This window comes from Rhinatrema bivittatum, chromosome 12, assembly GCF_901001135.1.
Source record: "Rhinatrema bivittatum chromosome 12, aRhiBiv1.1, whole genome shotgun sequence".
Classification (NCBI taxonomy): domain Eukaryota; kingdom Metazoa; phylum Chordata; class Amphibia; order Gymnophiona; family Rhinatrematidae; genus Rhinatrema; species Rhinatrema bivittatum.
This window is the reverse complement of record NC_042626.1, coordinates 45,578,230-45,601,893: the sequence shown is the minus strand read 5'-3', so window position 1 is coordinate 45,601,893 and position 23,664 is coordinate 45,578,230. Positions and strand designations below refer to the sequence as shown.

The 23,664-nt window shown below is 43.2% G+C and overlaps 1 protein-coding gene across 8 annotated transcripts in view; it reads left to right on the top strand.

The window, feature by feature from the left end:
• Positions 1-23,306, top strand: part of EI24 (EI24 autophagy associated transmembrane protein) — a 141,153-nt gene extending 117,847 nt beyond the window's left edge. For all 8 annotated transcript variants that reach the window (XM_029572313.1, XM_029572310.1, XM_029572316.1 and 5 more), the window contains one exon: positions 4,613-23,306. In XM_029572313.1, coding sequence (XP_029428173.1) covers positions 4,613-4,775 — 163 coding nt within the window. In that variant the 3' untranslated portion in view covers positions 4,776-23,306. The remainder of the gene's footprint in view (positions 1-4,612) is intronic.
• The last annotated feature ends 358 nt before the right edge of the window (positions 23,307-23,664 follow it).

Genomic DNA, 23,664 nt, shown 5'->3' with positions numbered 1-23,664 from the left:
CCTGCAAATGTTGGGAGTTTGACGAAACTGATGTCATCCTTTAAAACAAATTATTTTATTCCATTGCTGGCAGTCATTCTGACTGATGGTACAGGAATCTCCATACAAAATGGCACTACCTGTGACCACTGTTTCTTCTAAGCTGTGTGCGTGTGCGCATACACATGGCAAAATATAGTGGGCGGATTTTAAAAAGGTTATGCGCGTAACTGGCCTTACGCATGCTGGGCCTATTTTAATAAGGCCTGGTGGCGCGCATAAAGCCCTGGGACGCACATAAGTCCCGGGGCTTGCAAAAAGGTCCCGGGGTGGGGTCAGCAGCTCCTGGCACAGCGGCCATTTGCTGCTGTGCCGGGGATCGCGTGCCGGCAATTGGCCGGTGCACGCAACTTGCGCCTGCCCAGAGGCAGGCGCAAAAGGTAAAACAAAAAATTTGGGGCGGGGGGTTAGAGTAGGGCTGGGGGGGGGGCGACGGTCAGGTTAGGGGGAAGGGAACAGGAGAAGGCTGCGTGGCTCAGCACGTGCAAGTTGCACAATTGTGCACCCCCTTGCGTGCGCCGATCCCTGATTTTATAACTTGGCGTTTGCGCCGGGTAGCACATGCACATGTACGCCCGCGCGCATCCTTTTAAAATCTACCCCAGTGCGCCCAAAAATCCAGATGATATTTCCATTATACTGGCTCGTGCAGAAGATTGAACTCTGCTTTTATGAAGTTGCACAAAAACCTTTGCACAAGTAGCCTTTTAAAAATTAAAGGGAACATTGTTTGTGACTATGGCTGACTGTTGCTGTGTGTGACAGAATAGGAGGCAAGCTGCAGTACAGGACCTGAACATGTAAACTCTACAGGAGAGGAAAGGCAACTGGAATATGATGAAACAGGAGAGGCAATGGGGATATGATACAGATTTAAAAGATATTAACACACAAACTTTTCCAGTGGGAAAGAAAGCTATAAAATTAGGGGTCACAGCTTGAAGCTACAGGTTGGGTACACTCAGGAACAATATCAGAAAATATTTCTCCATAGAGAGGGTGGTGGAGGCATAGAATGCCCTCCTGAAGGTGGTGGCAGAATTGAGAAAAGCATGGGATAAACATGAAGGATCATTTATTGGCAAGAAGGGGAAACAAAACACTAGGGTAACCTGCATGGAGCAGTGGTTCAAACTGAAACCATATTGAAATGATTGTATTGTGTTTCCAAGAACGATACAGGGGTTTCTCTGAGGTCAAGCAGGATGGCAGTCCTCGCACATGATGTCATCGGATGGAGCCTAGCCTGTTACTTTGAACTCAAAGATTCTAGGGCTTTCAGACATGCCCTACTGAGCATGTGCAGCTGCAGTTATCACCCAACCCCCTAGGCAGAGTCCCTCGCTCTCTTCCCCCCCCCCCCCCCCCCCCCAGAGCTGTGTGGCCACAGTATTCAGCTTTTCTCTCTCCTCCCAATTTTTATTGTGAGATTTTTTTTCTGGAGCTGCAGCTGGTTTTTTGGGGGGTTTTTTTCTTTTCCTTAGGTACTTTTTGTTTTTATTTTCTCTTCTTTTCAACTTTCTGCCAGCTGCATGGCAGGCCTTAGTCACTGTGCAGCCTGGCAGAGTCTAATTTTATTCTTTAAAAAAAACAACTGCATCTGCAGTTTATTTTCTGTATTCTCTTGCTCTGTCTGCTTTTGTGCCTATGCTTGGTGCTGACAGTACTGACAGAATGCAGTCTGTGGGTGATCCGTATAGGCCACTGAGGCTGGGGACTTGCCTTGGTTCTACCCGGGCAGGAGTTCCATGTCGTTTCACTGATGGATTGGTATCGATGGAGGCTCGCACAGTGAAGGGATTGAGGACCGGACTGCTCCTGTGGGGTGGGGGGGGGGGAGTTGGGGAGCTCATCCTCCCCACATTCTAAAGAACTAGTCACCACAGCTGAAGCCCTGGATGACATAGCCTCCCCTCCTGCTTGCAGTGCTGGCAGTGCAATCTCTTTGTGAGAGAGGGTGAGCAGGAGCCTGGGCAAGCAGCATTGCTGCTGCACCTTTGATGCCATGTCCAATAACAGTTGCTCATGAACACTCGTGCCAGTGCGCCGATGGTCTGACTTGTCCATTGTCAGAACTACGTCAGGTACCAGTACTGCCATAAAGTGCCATGGTTATCCTTGACGCCATCGAGGTGTGGGACCACCTCAATGCCATAAAGGCCATCGAGCACTGTGCATGCTGTCAATTGTCCTGGCTGGGGGCAGGAGCCCCTCCATGCTGTAGGCTTGGCATGCACTGCCGTGCACCGTAGACACCATCGAGCCAGAAGAATGCCATAGGCATCGAAGTGGTGGAGTAGTAGCACCGACCTTTGATATCACAATTTGGATCATGTTGGGAAACAGGACTACCATCAAGCACCATGGTTACCCTCGATGCCATCAAAGCTGCCCTCAATGCCATTGAGTGCCAAGGAGGCTATCTGGTGTGTTTGCCAGCGATGTCATTTATGGCTGCTCTCGACTATGTCGACCATTGCTGTCAGGGGGCATCGAGTTTGCCATCAAGCTACTAGTCATCCTCAAGGCCATTGACCTCTGGATCGCTGGGGTCTGGAGAGCTTTCAAGCACCATGGAAGCCCTCGGCTGACATGGGCTGCATCACCATCGGCCTGGTGCCCCCAAAGCTATTCTGCATTGGGGGCACCAACGAGCTCCCTCCCTTTATGGTGTCCAGAAGGGACACCAAGGAGCATCAAGGTGTGCTATCAATGACATAATGCTGTTGGGTGCAGTGGGTGCTGATGCTGTTGGGTACACTGAGCCACCATACAACGCCAAAGGCACTGGATCACACAGCATCATTGGCCCCACAGGTCTTCGAGCACTATCTGTGCTGCCGAGCACCAGAGTTACTGTCGAGGTTAGCATCAGCCATAGGTATGGTGATGGATGCCATCAAGCCTGCAGCATTGACTCTTTCAGGCGGATAGCTGAGCCGAGGGAAACCATCAAGGACGCCGACCATCATCAGTTCCTTTGGGCATCAATGCAGTGTGTTGGTGCGGTGGAGCTCCCAGTGGTGCATCAGTGCCGCAGAGCTTCCGCCTTCGGGCACCGTGGGCGTCCTTGGAACTGCCAGACTATTGATACCTGTACATGGGGGCATTGCATATCTTCTGGAGGCATATGCTTGTGTGAGTCCATGACTCTGAAAGAACAATAGTCCAGTTTGGAGCTGATAGAAAAGCACTTCAGGCTCCAAAAGATTGCCTCATTGGCATCAGAGGCTTTGACATCAGTGAGCTGCCCTGGACACGGGTGATGCATCAGCATTTGGGGAGCATTCCACGCCCTCCACATCAAGTATCATATAGGAACCAGAGATATTTATTTATTTAAATTCTACTTCAAAGCAGATTACATTTAGGTACTGTAGTCATTTCTCTGTCCCTAGAGAGCTCACAATTTAAGTTTGTACCTGAGGCAACGGAGGGTAAAGTGACTTGCCCAAGGTCCCAAGGAGTGGCAGTGTGATTTGAACCCTGGTCTCCCTGGTTCAAAGCCTGCTGCTCTAACCACTAGGCTTCTCCATTCCTGTCGTCTGCGTCTTTCCTCTCAAAGAAGGCATCTGTTTCCGCCTCTTTGACTCCAGCATCAAGGAGTTCCCCATGGAGGAAATCTGCAAGGCTGCAACATGGAGTTCTTGCCACATATTCATATCATGCTACTGTTTGGACAGATATTCTTGACATGTCCATAGGTTTGGCCAGTCGGTCATGTGGAATCTGTTTGAGGTGTAGAATCCAACTCCACTCCCTCCTAGGGCCCATGTTTTTGTTGCAGGCTGCCCCTCATAGGTAAGGTATAAAAGGAAAAAGTCTTGTTGCCAATGAAAATAGTTTTGTGCCCATTGCACTTTTGTTGTTTTCCCCTTTATTTGGGCCAGTCTGTAGCTAGAGATTTGCCCACATATGAGGACTGCCATCCTGCTTGACCTCTGAGACAGTTGCTTATGTGTAACAGGTCTTATTTATTTATTTATTAGTTTTTTCTATACAGACGTTCATAGGAAACATCACATCGGTTTATAACTCGTTATCAAATTCACAATTAAAAACATTTGAATTTCCAAATATAAATCAGTCATAAAATACATAAAATTCTTGAAGACAACAGGATATCAGTCCTCATGAAACTCACTTGTTTGCTCTTGGAGTTGACTTCTCCCTTATAATGCTAACTAACAAGACTGAGGGGGGCCCCAGCATGGATGTGCGGTACGGTGGTATGCTGGGCTTGCCCGGAGAGGCACAGTCAAAGTCCTAGAAACTATCACATAAAAGTCCGGACCGGGTTCCATTGGCTGATGTCACCTACATATGAGGACTGACATCCTGCTGTCCTTGGAGAACACCAGTTACAGGTAAGCAATTCTGCTGGACACCTTGCTGTGCAGATTGGGTGGGCCATTTCGTTCTTATTCTATCGTTATTTATTATGTTACTAACGCAAGCAGGTGGGAGGTATTGCTGCCTTAACATGGAAAGTAGAAGCTGGGGAAAAGGAGAGGCAGTGAAGAGGCAACAAAGCAGAAGCATCTGATGCTTTACCCCTGTTTTATCTTTTCAGCCACTTCCAACTACGTCTGTTCTCACTGGTCGTCTTCCTCAGCAACCGACTGTTTCACAAGACAGTTCACCTGCAGTGCACGCTGAGTGCCTCAGCCTCCATGGAGAAGCTCTCTTCCCCACAGCCATCACCTGCGAAACAGAAGGTCACTGTGGGGCACTGAATACTTGCTGAGAGCAGGGTGGTTGCTCATCATTACCACAGCTGTGCACCTGCTGTGGCAGAACCCATGGCACCACAGAAAGGACGGGTGCACGTGTGTGTACACTGCCCCCTTTTCACTTATCACTTGCTCCAGGCCTTAACTTGACATTGATTTTCTTTATCCTATTGAGAGAGATGGACAGAAGTCTTTTTACAAGAACTGCCCACACAAATGAATTTTATCACCTTTGTGAGTTTGCAAATGATGTTATGTGATGGTTGTTTTTATAGCGTGTGTAATATACATATGCCTATCCTGGTTTTGGATACCTGTAACTGTTTTCGTGTGCCATTCTCCTTTCTTCAACTCTCCCAACTATCCTGAGGCAGTGAGATGTATATGGACTACTTTGTGGGTCATGATGCTGGGTAAGAGGGAATTTGTCTCTTGTATCATAACCTGGAATTCTTCTGTGAAAGGGAACTCAAGTTTCAAGATTTTGGAATTTTTTTTAGTATGATTTGAAAATCAATAATTGCAATAATGTATTCTGGTTATGTATTTCCTATTTAACATCTCCAAGATGTTTCAGCTCCTGTGCCAGGCTATCAATTGGAAATGTCATATGAGATAGCCATGGACTGTTGAGCTCAGAAAAAGTAGCCGAGGATGTAAGAAGCAAAGAGGCATTTATTGAAAACAAAACTCAAGACAGTACAGTCAGTCAGGCTCCCCGCCTTAAGAAATAAAACATGCTGTCTCATACTTAAAGCTCTTTGGTAGTGTGACTTTTGGTATACTATCCAGATTCAGCATTGAAAATCCCTGCCTCTTAAACCCAGGAGATGCCCTCAGATGTGAGACGTAGAAAAATAATTACCAAAATATAAGGGTCCTGAAAGCCTGCTCTACCAAGGAAACAGTACACAACCAGGATTTATCTAAGACACTTTACCCATGGAAAGGTATTTTATAAACCAGGGGAAAAAAAATCCTCCTTTCCTGTAAAGTAATCTTTGTCTCACCTGATTTGGCCACTGCTGTGCAGAACTTTTTCCATGTTCTGGCTCCCTGTCCTTGCTAGGTAAGCAGGGTGTGGCTGCATGATTGCACCCTGTTTCTGCTCGCTTACTTTCTTTAGCAGAGGTTTGATTTTTGTGGTTCACAGCCACCATTTCCCTGCTAGTTATTAAGAAGGGAGCGCTGAATCTGAGGCCAATATAATAAGGTGCGCTTGACAAAACATTATTTTACCTGCAGTTGTGTGCACATTTTTTGTGCACAAACTTTACTGCCGATCCAGCTTGGCATTTTATGCTCAAAAACGTGCACTTAGAAATACGTGCTTTCCTTAGCACCATTGCATGGAAATCCTATGATATTGAAGGCATTAACTATTTCGCACTAATGCATAGAAGTATACTGCTTTAACTCATGTTTTCTTAGTACTGGAAACTTAACTTCTAGTCAAAGGTAGAATAAAGTTTCCAGGGCTAATTTTAGTCTACCCGTGGTAGCTGGTAACCTGTAGTCAGGATTTATGCACAAAAAAAATGCTTTCTACACTCTAAAACATTTTGTGCACATAAATCACATTTTTCTGTGTGCTAAACCTTCTTTGCGCACATTTTCCGTTTCTTGCTCATTTTTCAACTCCCGAACCATTAGCTTACTGTATCAGGAGTTAAAGATTTCACCGCCCAGTTTTAATGCTTAACTTGTTACATCAACCTCTCTGTTACTTGCTGATTCTAGCATATCTTATTGCAAAGAAAGTTATTGCTCATTCTAATTCTAAATTCAGTTTAATAAGGCACAGGTTAGGGTTGCTGACACTGAGGATCATGAACACTTGTATACAGCAGCAAAAGTTTGCAAACAGCATTTACCTCCTGCAACTTAAGGTAGGACTATTTGGTTTTACCTGAAACTTAAATCTAGCTTCTAATTTTTCAGAAAATGAACACTGCTTCTCTTTTAAATATAGGATAAAATGTAGATTGTTTTTGGTTTGTTTTTTTTATATTGTCCAAGTGCTGAAATGCCCTCTAGGTAGGGCATTTACTGGCAGTTCACAGTTTCTATCCTGGAGCCACGCTAAGTCTATTTTCCTAGAGTTAAGATCTGGGGACAAGAAAACTAGCCAAGGAAAAAGGGGGAAATGTCAGTAGGGTCTCTGAGTCCCATTAAAAATACTATGATCTCTATATCCAGTAAATGTATACTTAAGAACATAAGAAAATGCCATACTGGGTCAGACCAAGGGTCCATCAAGCCCAGCATCCTGTTTCCAACAGTGGCCAATCCAGGCCATAAGAACCTGGCAAGTACCCAAAAACTAAGTCCATTCCATGTACACTCAGATTTATAAGCTTCAAGCTCATGTATGACAAACATTTTGTCTTGTCTTCCCCATTTCTGCCCCCCAAAAGACTTTGATACTAGGAGAATATGGTGGAAGTACACATTTTCTACTTGTGTTCTCTGGCTAGAGAGGATGTTGGCTGTCAGCAAAATCCCCTGGCCAGAAATGGTGTTGTAATATGTATGGCCCCATCCTATCTGGAATGACCTATCTAGTTCCAGCTGACACTGATAGAAGGCTGTCTTTGATACTATATTGCATCCTCTAGTTCCTTATCCCAAGAAACTGTAAAAATACTGGCTGCTAGGCAGTGGCCCTCAGTGAACTGCACTCAGTTCTTCTGGTCTAGCCTCTGCCTTGAAGGCTGCATGATGCAGCAAGGCCAGCATCAGAACCCCCCCAACCCCCAACTTGCTTGGGTCCTCAGCATTGAGTTTCCTTTGACTCCTTGCTTTGGCCTACCTTGCTCTTATTCTTGGTTCCTGAGTGGCATATTGGAGACCTTCCTGTCTTGTGCGCAATTCCCAGTGTGGCTTGTTTAGGCCTTGTCTTGTTCTGTTTGTTCCTGTGATCCTTGCCTGTCTGTCCTGTGTCCTGTGGATCTCTGTGACCCTCCTGTTCCTACGGGTCTCCCAGTGGCTCTCCTGTGTCCTTTCTAATCTCCTGGTGGCCTAGCTTGTACCGTGCCTTGTTCTTGTCCTGCTTCAGTGTTCCTTGTCTTGTCTTGGCCTCCTGGTAGCCTGTCTAGCCTGTATGTACCCTGCCTTGCATCCCTGTCCAGTTTCACTCTTGTTTTGCCTTGCTCCTGCCAGTGTGTTCCTGGTCTTGCCCATACCGCTCCTGCATGACCTGCTTTGCTTAGCCTTTTAGTCAGCCTTTCCTTGGACTGATTTGTTGCTGACCCGGACAGATTTCTACCCTTGCTGTGCTGTTTCTCCTCCTGCCTTGACCTCTGATTCCATTTGATCTCTACCTGCTTCAACCACTGCCTGGTCTCTGACTGTATGCTGCCTGCCCAGACCAGTGTCTGCTTTCACCCTGCCAGAGAAGTCCTGCCGGCCACCAGAACCTGCAGGTTTAACCCAAAGGAATGGTGCCTGACCCAGCAGAAGACTGCTGTGCTCTGCTGTAGAGCCCTGTACTGCTGCTGTGAGATTATCTTGCACTGCCCTGGCTGTGACAGTTCCACATGACACATGCTAAGCAGGAAATAAAATAAATCACTCAAAATGTATTAAAGCTAACCACCTTCATTGCTACACTCTGAACTGATTAGCCTATCCCTCAACAGACGCATATAACACCATCTTAGCTTATGTTCAGATCTTTTTTTATTAAACGTTAAATTACAAACAGCTTGCTGGTTGTTGACTTACCCACCACCAAGTAAAGCAGATCATAATACAGTTTAAGCACCATTATCCAACACAAACCACAAACATGTAGATAAATTAGAACCATTGCAAAGCTCTTAATCACAGCCCGCTCCCTTCCCCTTAACTCAGTGATGCATGTTGCCAACCGTACAAACGTATATAGTCCTTGGTCTTATAATCCAACATTAGGTAAATCATTCAGAAGCAAACTCTGAGCTGTGTGCAACAGAGATTGTAAATATTTATCTTGTATCTTTGAAAGTAATCTATTTTGTTTCTTATTCAACTCCAATTTTTCTTTATAATTTCTCCATACACACATATGGCATATAGCATTTTGGAGTTGTCAGCATAGGACGTTCTTCCATTAAACATTCTTGCAAAATTTATTTTTTTTGCTAACAAAAATACCTTTTATCATCATAATCTAGTATAAGTATCCTAAAATGGTATATTACTCACATTATCAAAGAGTACTACAGTGATATAATACTCTAATCTGAGGGCAAGACCCAAATTGATGTCCTAAGATTCCTACTACAGCATGACACTTCCTGCACCTACCTAATGAATCCAGATGAAATAAATAAGCTTGCTTTTGTGGGAGATAAATTCTTCTATATTGAATTTCCTGTAAATCCCTATTACTTGTGATTTGCTTAATCCTAGAGAAACTCTTAAAATAGAGAGTGGGATTCAATAAATAAATAAATAAATAAATACTGTATCGAGCTCCCTTTGCCAACTCTCTCTTTGAAACAGAAATGTAAGAGGTTTTTCCAAACCCTTCAAAAACCTATGAAAATCGGAAATTGTATATCTGATTGGCTCCTCCACATAAAAAAGGTCATCAAACTGTCTGGTGAAGTTCTTGCAGTCCCAAAGAGATTATATAGGGCCTAACTTGTAAAAATAGGCACAAAATTTCTTATTATCCAGTTTGAAACTATTTTGGAAGGAGTGAAAATTGTCCTCCTCCCTCAGATAATGTACTATTACATGAAGTCCTTTAGATTCCAACCGTTTGAAAGCTATGAACTGGGTTCCAGGTTAGAAAAATGTTTCCTTTTAGGAGCAGGAAGTGCAAAATTCCATTTTAATTTTGCGTTCACCCATAGCCAAGTTTTTAATATCGGTACAGTCAGTACACTATTTTGGAGATTTAGAGGTAGTGTCAATGGATTACAATGTAACACACATCTATGGTCTAGTGGCGCTATCATATCCTGCTCTATCTTTCTGGGTATATAGAAATGACTCATTATCCAGTCCCCCACATGCTGAAGATTACATGCTAAATTATACAGTTGCATGTTAGCTCGACCCATTCCTCTAGCATCTCATTAGCCTATTAAGAGCAAACCTAGGCCATTTCTTACATCACAGGAATTGACACAAGACTCTCCACTCCTCCTATTTCTCTTAGTTAGCTAGTTATAGTTAAATTTATTTGTATGCCGCTTTTGGGTGGCACAACAAACGTGCAAAAAAAGCAGATGATAATAAATACAGATAAAAATAAAACATAATGCAAAACATAACCCAACAGATAAAATCCTAAAAATAATCTAAATACAAACCAATCATTACATCTGAAATAAGAAGAGTAGGAAAATTGCTGCTTTTACAACATCACTTACTAGGATAAAATAAAACATTAAAATGGGCAATAATTAAAACATCATATAATGGGTGATTACATCTAATAATAAGCTTGTTCAAAGAGTAAAGCTTTTAGCTGTTTCTTAAGTTTTAAGACAGGTCACAAATCCCAGCTCCTCAGGTAGTCTGTTCCAAAAATCCAGGCCCACCACTGAAAATGCAGATGTCGCATAAGTGGACCTGCATAAATATGGCACCTCAAGCAAAGCTTTGTGAAATGAACGCAAAGACCTAGCAGGGCAATAGGAACCTAATCATGGCTAGAATCCATGAAATTGCAGGACTCACTCTCAAGTTGCATACTAACCATGCTGTTTTAAATGTAATTCTAATTGCAATGGAGAGCCAGTGCAAGCTTGCTAAGATGGGAGTTATATTACTCCTGGGAGAATTCTGCATATTGGTCAAAATAACACAAGACACATCACAGTCTTTGAGTAATTTAAAATGTAATATAGAAAAGTTATTACTCAAAGATGCAGATTTGTAAATATTTTGAGCAGAATTTCCCTAGAAGTTCACTGTAAGAGTGTCCCTTCTCCTCTCCTTACTACCCTGGCCAGACCTCTTTCACTCTGCCCTCTCTAGCATAACTCCTTCACTTCCCCTTCAAACTTAACCCTTTCTACCCTATCTCTACTCCCCAGCCCTCCATTCCAGTTTGACCCCCTCTCTCATACTGCTCCTCACACAGGCTCCATCCCTCCCTGTCTCCTACACCCCCCATATAGGATCCCTCTCTTGCACACACCGGTACCCTCACACAAACTCCCTCTCTCTCTTGCACAAACACCCTTATAATAGGCTCCCTCTCTATCTTGTGCACCCACCCACACAGGCTCGCTCCCTCTCTCTTTTGCGCACACACCCTCACATAGGCTACCTTCCTCTCCCACACACCCCTGTACACAGGCTCCCTCTCCTTCTTGCACATACACCTACACACCCTGACGCAGGCTCTTCCTATCACAAATAAACATGCACCTTCACTCCCTCATATACACACACCAGCACCGAGCCTCTCTCATATACATAATTCCTCACAGTCTCTACATTCACACACACCCATGCACCCTCACACAGGTTCTCTCTCTCTCTCTCTCTCTCTCTCTCTCTCGCTCTGGCACACACACCCAATCACACTCACACAGGCTCCCTCTCACACTCACATACACACATACCTTTGCACACTGGTTCCCTCTTTCTCAACGGGCCTGTTAGATCTTCCTGCTCTCATCCCCCCCCCCCCCTCCCCCAGCTCCCTCCTCCAAAATGCTTTCTTTGCCTCCCCTCTGCATATATAACTATGCTGTTTCTCCTCTGGCAAAGGCAGCTCTTTAGGGATGGGCTCCATTCATGGCTGCCACGCCTCAGTTATCTTTGCCACGAGCGGGATGGGCTTTGCTGGAAGTTGCCGGGCCTCATTCATATCCGTTGCGAGCACAATGGGCTCTGCTCACAGCATGTAGGGCCTGTGAAATCTTCGTTACAAGTGGGCTGCTGTGCCTCTCTTCAAATTCTGTGCCAAAAATTGAAATTCTGCACAGGAGAGAAATTCTGCATGCTGCAGTAGCACAGAATTTCTCCAGGAGTATTATATGCTCCCTAATTGATAAGGAGAGTCTGAAACATATATAACCACTTAGAGAAGAGTATTATATAGTACAGATTTATTCTGCCAGCCAATGACAATGGTAATTACATCCGGTTCTGAAACCATTGTCTAGTTAAATCATAAAGGGCTTTATAATTGATCTTATATAAATTAGAGATATCTTTATGTAACCTAATCCCCAAATATTTTATTGCATCTCCGGCCCATTTAATCAAAAACTCTGAGCCTCACAAATCCAAAACTTCTAGCTTGTCCAGATTTAGAGTTAAACCTATTATATTGCCTTATCTTTGGAATTCCTCCAATAAATATTTTGTTGAGGTCTTTGGGTTCTTTATATACACCAGATTGGCATCTGCAAAAGCTGCTATTTTAAAAGTTGATTTAGCTGAAGATCTATTGGGATGCCAGAGATATTATGGTTTTTATCTGTATCTTTTCTAGCAATGGCTCAAGCAAAAGGATAAAAAGCAGTGGTGAAAGGGGACATCCTTGCCTCATCTCTTTGAATATGAAAAGTGGTTGAATAGCTGCTGGTAATCAAAACTGAAGCCACCAGGCCATTACATAGTATACATATCACCTGCAAAAAATATCCCTCTGTACCAAGATTTTCTAATGTCTCATACTTGTAGGGCCAGTAAACTTTGTCAAATGTCTTTTCAGCACTGAAGTTGAGAAGTGATGGAATGTTTTGCCATTGACAGGCCTCCAAAGATGCCACAACACATCTTACATTAAACACAGAGCACCTCCCTTTAACAAAATTCACCTGCCTATTTATTTTTTATGAGATCGGGAAGAAATCATGCTAACCTCTCCTCCACAATCTTGGCAATAAGATTCCTGTCAAAATTTAATCAGAGATGTTGGAAGATAAGATTCAGGCAAGACTATGTTTTTGCTAGGCTTCAATAAAAGCATTCTAGTCACTTGAGTGGGAGATAAGAGATGGTGTTCCTTTCATATCGAGTCAGTGGCTATTTTGCCTAGTGGGAGCAGAATCTGGCTAGCTAGTATTTTATAATCTGCAGAGAAACTGTCAGGCCCGGGCCTTCATCAGTTGAGCTTGCTGGATTGCTTGTTGAATTTCTTGTAACTGAATGGGGCTATTCACTATAGCCTGTTGCTCCTCTCTTAATTTAGGCATGTTAACAGCTGCCAAATATGTCCTAATAATTTCCAAATTGTTAGCTGTGCATAATTCCTGATAATAATTCTGAAAGACTTTAGTAATGTCTTCATTGGAGTTCACTAGATTCCCAGGCTTGTTCCTCAATAGAGCCAACATCTTCCCTGACTTATTTCCATAGTGAAAGTATTTATGATGATAATTTAGCAAGTTCTTTTTGGCTCTTTAGTGAAATAATGTATTAAGAGCTGTCTACCATCATATATTGTGCGCAACAGTGGTATTTTCTTCTTTAAACTGAGACTCCAAATTCAGTTTCTTTTGCTAAAGCTTTCCTCTTAGCTATCATATATACGCTTTCCTCTTAGCTATCATATATAATACTGTCTTCACTGCCTCCCAGAAGATGATCAGGTCATTTTGGTGATCCTGATTATATTTTATGTAATTGCCACATTTTTTCACCAAAAAAATCTTAAACTTCACATCATTATACAAGTATTTAGGAAATTGCCAATCTCGCTGAGACCCAGAGGGACGAATTATCTGTCAACCCACACCATTGAGAGGTCAGAGATGGTTGCAGACCAATTTCTACTGTAGTTACCTTAGAAAATAATTCCCTTGTTGAGAGAAGATAATACGCAAACAGGTGTTATGTGCTCTAGAGCCATGCATATATGTTCTCTCCAGAGGGTGCAGTGTATGACATAGCTATCAAACACCCTCCATTTTACCTGAGCTCTGCTTTGAAACAGAAGATCTGTCTAGAGCTGAATCATGTACACAGTTCAGGTCACCTCCTATTAATATTGCTACTTTCTCATATTCTTCTAAGAGTTTAATAATCTTGGTGAAAAAAAGTGTGGCTATAATTGTTTGGTGCATACACATTACACAACACCAAAGGTTGCCTAAACACAATACCTTCCACCAGTAGAAATCTAGCTTCGGGGGTCCTCAATTATTTTCTTTGCCTCAAATGGTACTATTTTGCCAATGAGGGTAGCTAACCCAGCTTTCCTGGAGCCTGATTGTGAAGAGAAGACTTTCTCCCACCCAATGCCTCTTCAATTTCTGATGTTCAAATGTATTCAGATGTGTTTCTTGTAACATAGCTATATATGTCTTTGCCCATTGTAGGACCTGCAATATTTTACAGCGCTGAAGCACAGAGCCCTATGCCTGCCACTTTCCAATTTGTACAGCAAATACCTGATACACTCATATAACTTGTAGCTGGTACTTGAGTAAGTTTTATATATAAAGTTGTATTCCATTTCTAATTGGCAGGAACTGAGCCTCCAAGCCTAAGGCCTGATCCTCAGGATATATAAGATACAATCTTCTCTCTCCCTGGCACCACCCAAGACAAAAAGGGACTTTTAACAAATCCCAAACCCTAAAATTCTCCCCTCCACTCAAAAAGCTACCCTCTACTCCTTTCCACCCCTCCACTGGCCCCCAACCCTTCAACTATTAGCTAACCAATTATTCTTCACCCAACTATGGGTTTATTAGGCCACCTTATATCTGCAAACACCCCATTACCTTACATCATAGCTACAATAGTGTAGGTTAGATATTTAACTGTTAAGTGTCCCAACATCTGTTTAATAGGAGATGAGAAGAGAGAGAGAAAACAACAACTTGACTTCTTCAGCAATCCTGGGTTGTCAGATGGGAAGTAGTTGACACCATGTGTCCCCCATCGAATCACCACTTCGACAGGACTGCGTTCAGTCCAGTTTTCCAAGAAGGTGAAGCTTCAATAGGATCATGCTGCTATCTCATTTGTTCCTTTTTCTTCTCTCCCCTATGTAGCTAGCATCCATTGAGCATTATATGTACAAAATCAACCAGCTTACAAACTCTCCGCACAGCTCTGCTGGATTTGCTCATTATTAAGGATAGCACCGTCCATCATCACCAGCTCTGCTCTATTAATATCCTTTGTGTTCAACCTGGAACTATTAAACTCTTCCCAGAGCACTTGCTGTTCCCCTCAGAAAGCTATAAAACAGAGAGGAAATATCAGGTCTATATTTTCTTTAAAATAGTCCCATCTTTGATTACTTGCTATCTCTCAGGTATTGATCTATCAGCCAGTTGGGAAAAGTAGATAAAACTATAGAAAGAAAGATCCATATAGCTGAAACACATAAGCAGCTTGTTCATGCCTAATTCCATTCTGAAAGCCAAATTTATTCTGCACCAATAGCTCAGTTCTCTCCCTCAGGCACAAGTGAAAGAACAGATTTGTGGTTTTATCATGAATCACTTTCAACTTGGTTGGGAACTGCAAAAAAAATGAATATTTTAGCTAGCTTGGAGCTTATGTGGGAGAATGCTTTCCGTTTGGTCAAAATGGTTGTAGAATAATCTTGAAAAATTAAGATTGGTTCACCTTTGTACCCCATATTCTCATTTTTCCTGTATGCCTGCATAATGTTCTGCTTGTAAGCCAAGTTCACTAATTTTACAATAACGGGCCTCTGCTTATCCCAAGGCAGATTTTTGGCTCCTAGGTGGTGTGCCTGCTCTAATTTTAACACACTATCCTTCTCACTCAGGGCCAGAATCTGAATCAACATAAGATATGCCATACTGGATCAGACCAAGAATCCATCAAGACCAGTATCCTGTCTCCAAAAGTGGCCAAACCAAGTCACACGTACCTGGCAAATACCAAAACATTAAATAAATCCCATGCTACTAATGCCGGCAACAAGCCGTGGCTATTCCCTATTGATTAAGAGCAGATCTGAGTGTCTGGAATGTTTTCGGGGAAGCCTATGCGTTAGACTCCATTCACCTCCCCGACTCACCAGCAAAGGACACACTCCGTGCAGATGAACATCACTAGATGCTCTAGTTCATGCACAACCAGGATCCGGCAGAAGGACGCATAGGCGCGCACATCTACATACACAATTTGTGCATGCATCAGCAGGAAAACTAGTGGTTGCCTAGTGATGACATCACATGCCTCTGGATATATATAAACCTATTTGAACCTGGATTCCTTTCCTCAGCAACAGGTCTCCTGGGTAGCTTGCCTCTCAGTGCGTGTTGCTAGTGTTTGTTCCTGCCTCATACTTTTGCACCTGTTCTTGTGTTCTTGCTCCTTGTTGTCCTATGTCTTTCTTTCTCCGTCTCTTGTGTTCCTACCGCTTGTCCTGCCTTACCTACTCCTTCGGATTGACTACTTGGTTGACCTCTGCTTGGCTATGGACTTCTCTGACTGTTTCCTAGATCTGACCCTCGCTTTGGACAAGATTATTGCTTGCTTGCCGCCTGCCCTGACCTTGCTTCGCCCCCTGGATTCTGTTGCCTGCTGCCAGCCCTGACCTCGCTTTGTTCCTTAGACTTCTTTGCGGCCTGCCTCAACATCTGCTGGCACCTGGACATTCCCTTTTGCCTTGCTCCTGGGACGCTCCTGCTGCTCATCTGCACCAAGGGCTCAACCTGGGGAGTGATGACTGTTATAAGTAAAGCTCTATCCAATCCCTCCCAGGTACTTTTTTGCCTGTGGTTGGCGTAGGCCACTCAGGTTTGCCTATGCTGTGGAGTCGTCTATACCACCACACAAGGGTCCACAACCATAACAGCTTGCTGAAGCTATGGACCTGGTGATTTTGACCGTGCTCTATGCCAATCCAGGAATTCTGCATCATCCAGCAGCAACAGAACATATTGGATGAGATCACGGGTGTTTTGGAAAGACTGGCGGTCTGCATGGATGCTCTATCCACCCAGCCATTACCACCGGTAGCACCACCACCGCTGACTCCGGCACTCCACAGGTTCCAGCCACTATGCTGCCTGGTGCACCATCAAGCTGGAAAACTCCCAGGCCTAGGGTTGGTAGGGGAGGCCACCCTAGGTCAACTAGGTACCTCTCCACAAATCCTGTTTCCAGTGAATTTGGCTATGTATGACACCACCGTACATCTGCAGGCCCTCCAGGATTCAGTGCAGTGGGAAGTTTTATAGATGACTCTTTGGTCCACTAGTATGGAATCCCCATGGAACCTTTGAAGACCATTCTCACCATATCCTTGGTCTCCGGCGAACTCTTGCCACGATGTATTACTAGGACCAAGACTCTGCTTCTAATGTGTACTAACTATCTACCTGTACATACTAACAAAGGCAGTAAGTGGTGTATTCCTCGGCTTGCCCTGACTGACTCAACACCAGCCCCAGATTGGGGGTCGCTGCAACTTGCAAGGTGGAGTGCCGCCTACCATGAACAATGCTTAGCCAGAACTCTGGTCCCTTCCCTCGAGTTCTGCCAGATCACCCTGATCATGTATGGGTTGCCCGCTCCATATAGGGACTTCACAAATGTCATTAGTAGCAAAAACAAAAGAGAATGAAGTTTTTACCCCTACATTGGATCTATGCCTGCCATATTGATCTATTACCTGGAAAAATGCTGCCTCAGAGCAGTCTACCCACTGCTCCCCCCCCCCCCCCCCCCCGGAGACTAAGGCAACGACACATTATATTCAAAACAATCTGGAAAGTGTCTTCATCTGCCCTTCCTCCTCCCCTGCGGGGCTGGATTCTTCTTCGTAGCAAAGAAAGATGGCTCTCTTCAGCCCTGCATTGATTATCGTGGCCTAAATGTGATCACCAGGAAGAATCGCTATGCGCTACCTCTCATCACAGTTATCAGTTAAGAGGGTCTGATTCTTCATGAAATTAACCTTGTGTGTGTGGGGGGGTGTCCTAATTTGATACAGATTTGGGAAGGAGACGAGTGGAAGACCACGTTTAACACCAGGGACAGCCACTATGAATATTTAGTTATGCCTTTCAGTTTGTATAATGCCCCTGCAGTTTTCCAAGCTATGGTCAAAGAGATATTCTGAGATCTCCTCCAATCTTATGTCATGGTCTACTTGGATGACATCCTTGTGTTTTCTCAGACACTTGCCCAACATCGGGTGCATGTCCGACAGGTCTTGCAACTATTGAGGGAACACTAACTCTATGCAAAGTTGGAGAAGTGTTTCTTTGAGCAAATGGAACTGCTTTTTTTTTTTGGACTACATAGTTTCCCAGACTGGTCTATGTATGGACCTGGCAAAATTGAAGGCCATTTTGGAATGGCCCCAACCTTCAGGCCTCAAGGCCCTGCAAAGATTTTTTGGTTTTGCAAATTATCGACAATTTGTTTATGGCTAATCCTTCTTGGCGGCCCCCCTCACGGATCTGACAAGAAAAGGGGTTAACCCCCACATCTGGAATGAAGCTCTACTGGCTTTCCAATGTCTAAAACAGGAATTTACCTGGGACCCCTGTCTGTGCCACCCAGATCCCACCAAGCTCTTTGTCATTGAGGTAGATGCCTCCACCCTTGGAGTGTGAGCTGTCCTCTTGTAATGCGATCAACATGGGGTATTGGTCACCTAGGCATATTTTTTAAAGATGTTTTCCCCCAGAGAGGAATTATATCATCGGAGATCAAAATATATTTTCAATCAAGCTAGCCCTGGAGGAATGGTGCCACTTGCTGGAGAGAGCCCAACACCAAGTCAAGATATATGGCAATCATAAAAATTTAAGTACTTGTCATAAGCCCAGCAATTAAATCCGAGACAGGCCCAATTTTCATTATTTTTTTAATCATTTTGATTTTGAGCTGTAGTATGGACCAGCTGAAAAGAATCAGTGTCAATGCACTATCTTGCTCCTTCACTACGAGAGTCAACTGGACCCACACAGTCATATTATTAACCCAGCCAAGGTCATACTGGCTGTAACCATGATGGTACTCTGAAGGAAAACCATAGGCCCTCGAAAACTCCAGGAACGTGTTTTAAAATGGGCCCACGATTCACTGCTGGCAGGCCACCAAGGGGTCAGTAGAAGACTGAAACTGGCCACTCGTCACTAGTGGTGGTCCCACCAGTAGAACCGTATCCAGTTTATGCTGTGAATAAGAGTGTGTTTTCCATCGACAAGCAGGGCTGAATTATCCATGTGGGGGGAGTCCTGTAGGCAAATCTACGTATGACATAAACTTTGTTTAGACTAAATCTGATAATCTCAGACTAAATCTCCTCCCATTTGTCTTGGTTAATGGGTTTTATTATGTCTGTCACAACAAGTTTTTCACAATAAGCAATATGATAGTCAAGTATTAAAACGCACATATGCTGGGATCTGGATAACCCAGCCCTAGAGCAGTGCAGGATTGCAAAACAGGACACTGGACTAGATAAGGGCTGGTTTTCTGCCTATCCAACCCCCTCCATTGCAGGTTGAGCCCTTGGGTTCTGGGGGCCAGGGTCTTTGTGAAGGCAGTACATCATGGTGAGTCTGGAGCAAGGCTGGAGAGACTGGAGCAAGGCTGGAGGCAGGAATGCTGGCAAGGGTGGGTGAGGCAAGGCTGGCACTGTGGACAGGTTTAAACTGGATACTGGAGCTAGACACAGGACAAGGGCTGGAGCTGAGTACAGACACAGACTGGGCATGAACTGAGGCTAGGATAAGGCAAGGCAGGAATAGGAGCAAGACAAGACCAAATAAAGATAGGACTTGACACGGCACACAGGACAAGCCTGGAGAAGGACTAGGCAAGACAACAAAGAACATAAAAGTACGAAGGCAGCAAGGCTGGAGACCCAAAGGACATTAGGCTAAGGCTCAAAGGCCCTTGGGTACAGAGAGACCTGGAAAGACTGCAAGCAAGATACAAGAAAGCAGAGCAGGTCCAGAGACCACAAGGCAAGGAGCAGGAAACAAGAAGCCCTGGAGGCCACAAGGCAAGGTACAAGACAAAAATGGCCAGGTCAGAGAGCCAAGGGTGACTCCATGAAGAGGCAAAGGTACACTGGCAAGACTGGGTTACATAGAGTTGAGACTTGGATGTGGCAAGAGCAGCAAGGAGGAGCTTAGCAAAGCTGGGGGTGAGGTTCGCTGAAGGCCTCTGCAGGTGAGGAGGAGTCATAGTAGGCAGGAAGAGGCTGCATGGTAGGCAAATCCTTGACAGAAACATTACATATTAAGCAACTGTCTCATGTAAGAAACAAATACTTTTGCTCATATATGATTAATAAGCATATCAGATTAACTTAAACTTGCATTTTAAAAAGTTAGAACAGTCTAACTAGTTCAGCTATAGGAGATTAAGGAGCCCAAAACTTATGGATGCAGTCAGTCTTCAGGAATGTTTCAGTTGCTTCTGTATCTCGGGATCTGCTGCCAGAATTAAGGAATATTTATAGCTATCCGGAGCTGTGCCCAACCTCTGTTTTATGAGACAAGCAGAAATGATGGCAGTGTGAGGCGAGACTCCAGTTTCTGTAATCTCTGCTAATATCCTTTGGTCCATTAGTGTCTGTTTCTTTTTTTTCTCATCTATTTTAAAGGTCTTAATTTGCATTTCTCAGTTCATTAATGAAATTAATAGGCTACAAGATCAGCAGCATAATTGGTCCAGTCCTTACAGTTTATTTTCAAACTGGTTCAGTTTGTGGGCAAATGGGCATTTATCATATGGCTGCTGGAGATATCTCATTGATAAGTCTGTTAGCTCTGATAGGTTGGTTTATTTGTGAAAAATTCAAAGATGAAATGAGCTGGGACGGTGCCTTTCTGGAATGCAACAATACAGTCCTTCTTTATTCAGAAAGATAGTCAAGTATCTCAGATTCCTTTGGGACACAACTCTATGTTCATGTTTCTTTAGGCCTGACTCCTACATTTTCCCCTTTTTTAAGAACTGATGTGCTGACAAAAGTGCATCACTTTTTAAATCTAACATATAACTACAAGTTTTCAGTTAAAATAAGATATATACTGTGTGTGTGTGCTTAAATCGCCAATATGTCAAAACAATTTAACAAAAGTGGCTTATGGAAAATCAGTTTAAATAGAAATTGTGTTAGAATGTTGCAAAATTGTGCATTACATGAAAAATACGAGGTGAAGTTAATATTAAACTTGAGGTAGAATATATGAATGGAAACTAAGCTAAATGTAATAGATATATAAGTATAATGACATGATATGGCTCAAATCCTTGAGTAACTTCTCAAATGGTAGTACTTATACAAGACTGCATAATCAAGAAACGTGAGTGTGTGTAAGATCAGCAAATGCATTGAATTATGAATGGGGCTTCCATGTGTTCCAGACAATGGTCATGACCTTTCAAACAGAGGGGAAATAAAACAGATTGAACGATTAAGAGCTCAAATAGGTTTGGTATGGCATAAATCAAACAGTTTGCAGAATGTTTGTCTCTGGAATCATAGTTGTAGTCAGCAATTTGCATTGTATCTTGGTCAATGGACAGTTCAAAAGTGTGAAAGAGTTTATAATCCAACAGATGAATCAGATCTTTGTTAAAGTTGATATCCTATCCATGAAACACATCCACAATTTCTACCTCTGTGGGGATAGGGTCTGGTTCCAGATAAGACAATGATGCCCCTCTACAGTAACTATAGAGTTTTTTTTAGTACTGTAATTAAAGAAATGTTGCTGGGTAAAGGAACTTTACTGTAAACATCATGTTTGTTAGAAATGGTTATTTCATTTAAATGGGGAACTAACAAACCAAACATTGTTTATGATGGCAACTTTGGTTTTGATGAATTCATCATATTTGGTCATTATGATTTTAAATTTTTCTTGGTCATTTTCATAGGACAAGCCACAAATTGCTTAAAGTAGTATCTTTCAAAAACGGTTTACCTGGAGACAACCAATATATGTCCTTTGTTGGCAGATTTGGAACTAAATATTGTGGATTATCACTCATATAAGCCAATAGGGTAGGTGTTGCAACACAAAGATACAAATTATCAGAACAAGTACCTATGTTAATTACTTGTTTCAGTCGATTAGACATTTTCAGGTAGATTTAAAACACAAGCAATCTCCATTTTCTCCACATCAGTATATAAAGGAATAGCATTGCCCTTGTGAAAAGTAATTTGGATAGGCTCAATGCTATTTCTGGTACTTTTAGCAAAAGCATCTGTAATGACAGGAGAAATGAGTTGTGGGAATCTGTCATTTTATTGATTTACTAATACTGTTAATAAGTTTAAACAAATCATTTGTAAGTGCCTAAATAGGTTGAATAAATGAACATTCTTCATCAAATTTTTATGACAGCTATGTTTGTTTTATTCAATAATGTGTGAATATAAATTAACTAAAGTTACAGTATTATTTGTTTAGCATGAGCTGTCAAATCATGCAACTCTTAACACTATTTTCCAAATTTTTGACTGAAACCGGATTCACAATAAAGACAGATGCACAAAAAGAGAACCTAGATCAGAAAAGATAATGGTTCCTGTAATGAGTCCAGTAAATCTTTTTGGTCTTTCTTGGTCTTTTTTCATTGGCTGGATCAAAATTTTGTCCAGCTGACTTACAATATAATCAACATTTTTTTTAATGTTGGCTTGTCATAGGACAGTCCTGCAACCAGCCACATTAACCAAGGTCGCTGCCGCACCCTGCCACCACTGCAGCCTGACTGCTGCCATGTTCCTGTTTCTCTGCCTCCCTAGGTGCACGTCCTTCAATTAAAAGCCACACTGCGGGAATTGGCATGCGGCGCCTTCTAAGCTCAGGCCCCACTGCCTGTTTTAGGTGCTGCCAGACTTTCAGCAGCTACCTCAGTGAGAGGTCCCCTGTCATCCTAGGCAGTGCCTGTTGCTCTTTAGATCCTGCCTTGTTCCTGCCTGCTTCCATCCTGAATGTCAGTGTCTGCCTCATTCCATTCTTTGCCTTGCCCTGCTCCTGCCTTGCTTCACTCCAGCCTTGTCCTCACTTTGCTCCTGCTGCTTTTTGGTCTGACCTGCCTTGGACTGGTCTTCGTGCTTTGACCTTTGCCTGGAACCTGACTGTGCCTGTCGGCTGTTGGCCTTGACCATGCCTGGCTGCCACCTGCCCTGGCCTTTGCCTGCCTCCTGACTTTGCCTATCCAACCGTATGGGCCTCGCCTAAGTCCTTCTGGCCCCCAAACCCAAGCCATCAACCTGCGGGGAACAGGGTTGGTAAAACTGAAGCTAGACCTTGTTCCTAGCCTGTATGGGTTCACCTGCTGTCAAGTGTGGACCTAGCAGGTTTGTCTGAAGGACTGCATCAATAATGCCACAGCCAGAAAAGCTCACACATTTTTATTGCATAATTCTTGTGCTTTCTTAACCATTGTTGAGTATTGGGCAAATTAATGTTAGTAATTTTAAAGTGTTTTTGAATTACATGCTGTGAGTCCAATGACACAAAGTTATTTTGTGTAAGTAGTTGGGATTGGGTAATCAGGAATCCAGCTGTGTTCTGCATTACAATGCCAGAAGAAGGACTGGAGTCTTGAGGGTTCAATTCTCCATCTGAAATAGAATAAAGAACTACTCCTCTGTTTCATTATTATTTATTTATCAGCTTTTAATATACCGATGTTCATGCAAGCACATCACACCGGTTTACAATAAACTTGAGAAAGTAGGAAATTACAAAAAACAGGGGGTGGGGGATGGAGCAGTAGTGAAAGAGGGGGGGAGAGGGAGAAGGTAAAGGAGGAGAGACAGCAGCTGAGAAGGTAAAAGGAACGTATCAGTATTTACAAGAGGGGTTGCTTAACGGGGTTATACATTATTGCTTAAATACAGCGGTTAGAGAGGGATAAAAGATTATAGAGATATATATGGGTGCTTACTTACAACAGTTATGAGATGTATAGATAACTTATTTGAAAAAATTAAACACGTAGAAGAATA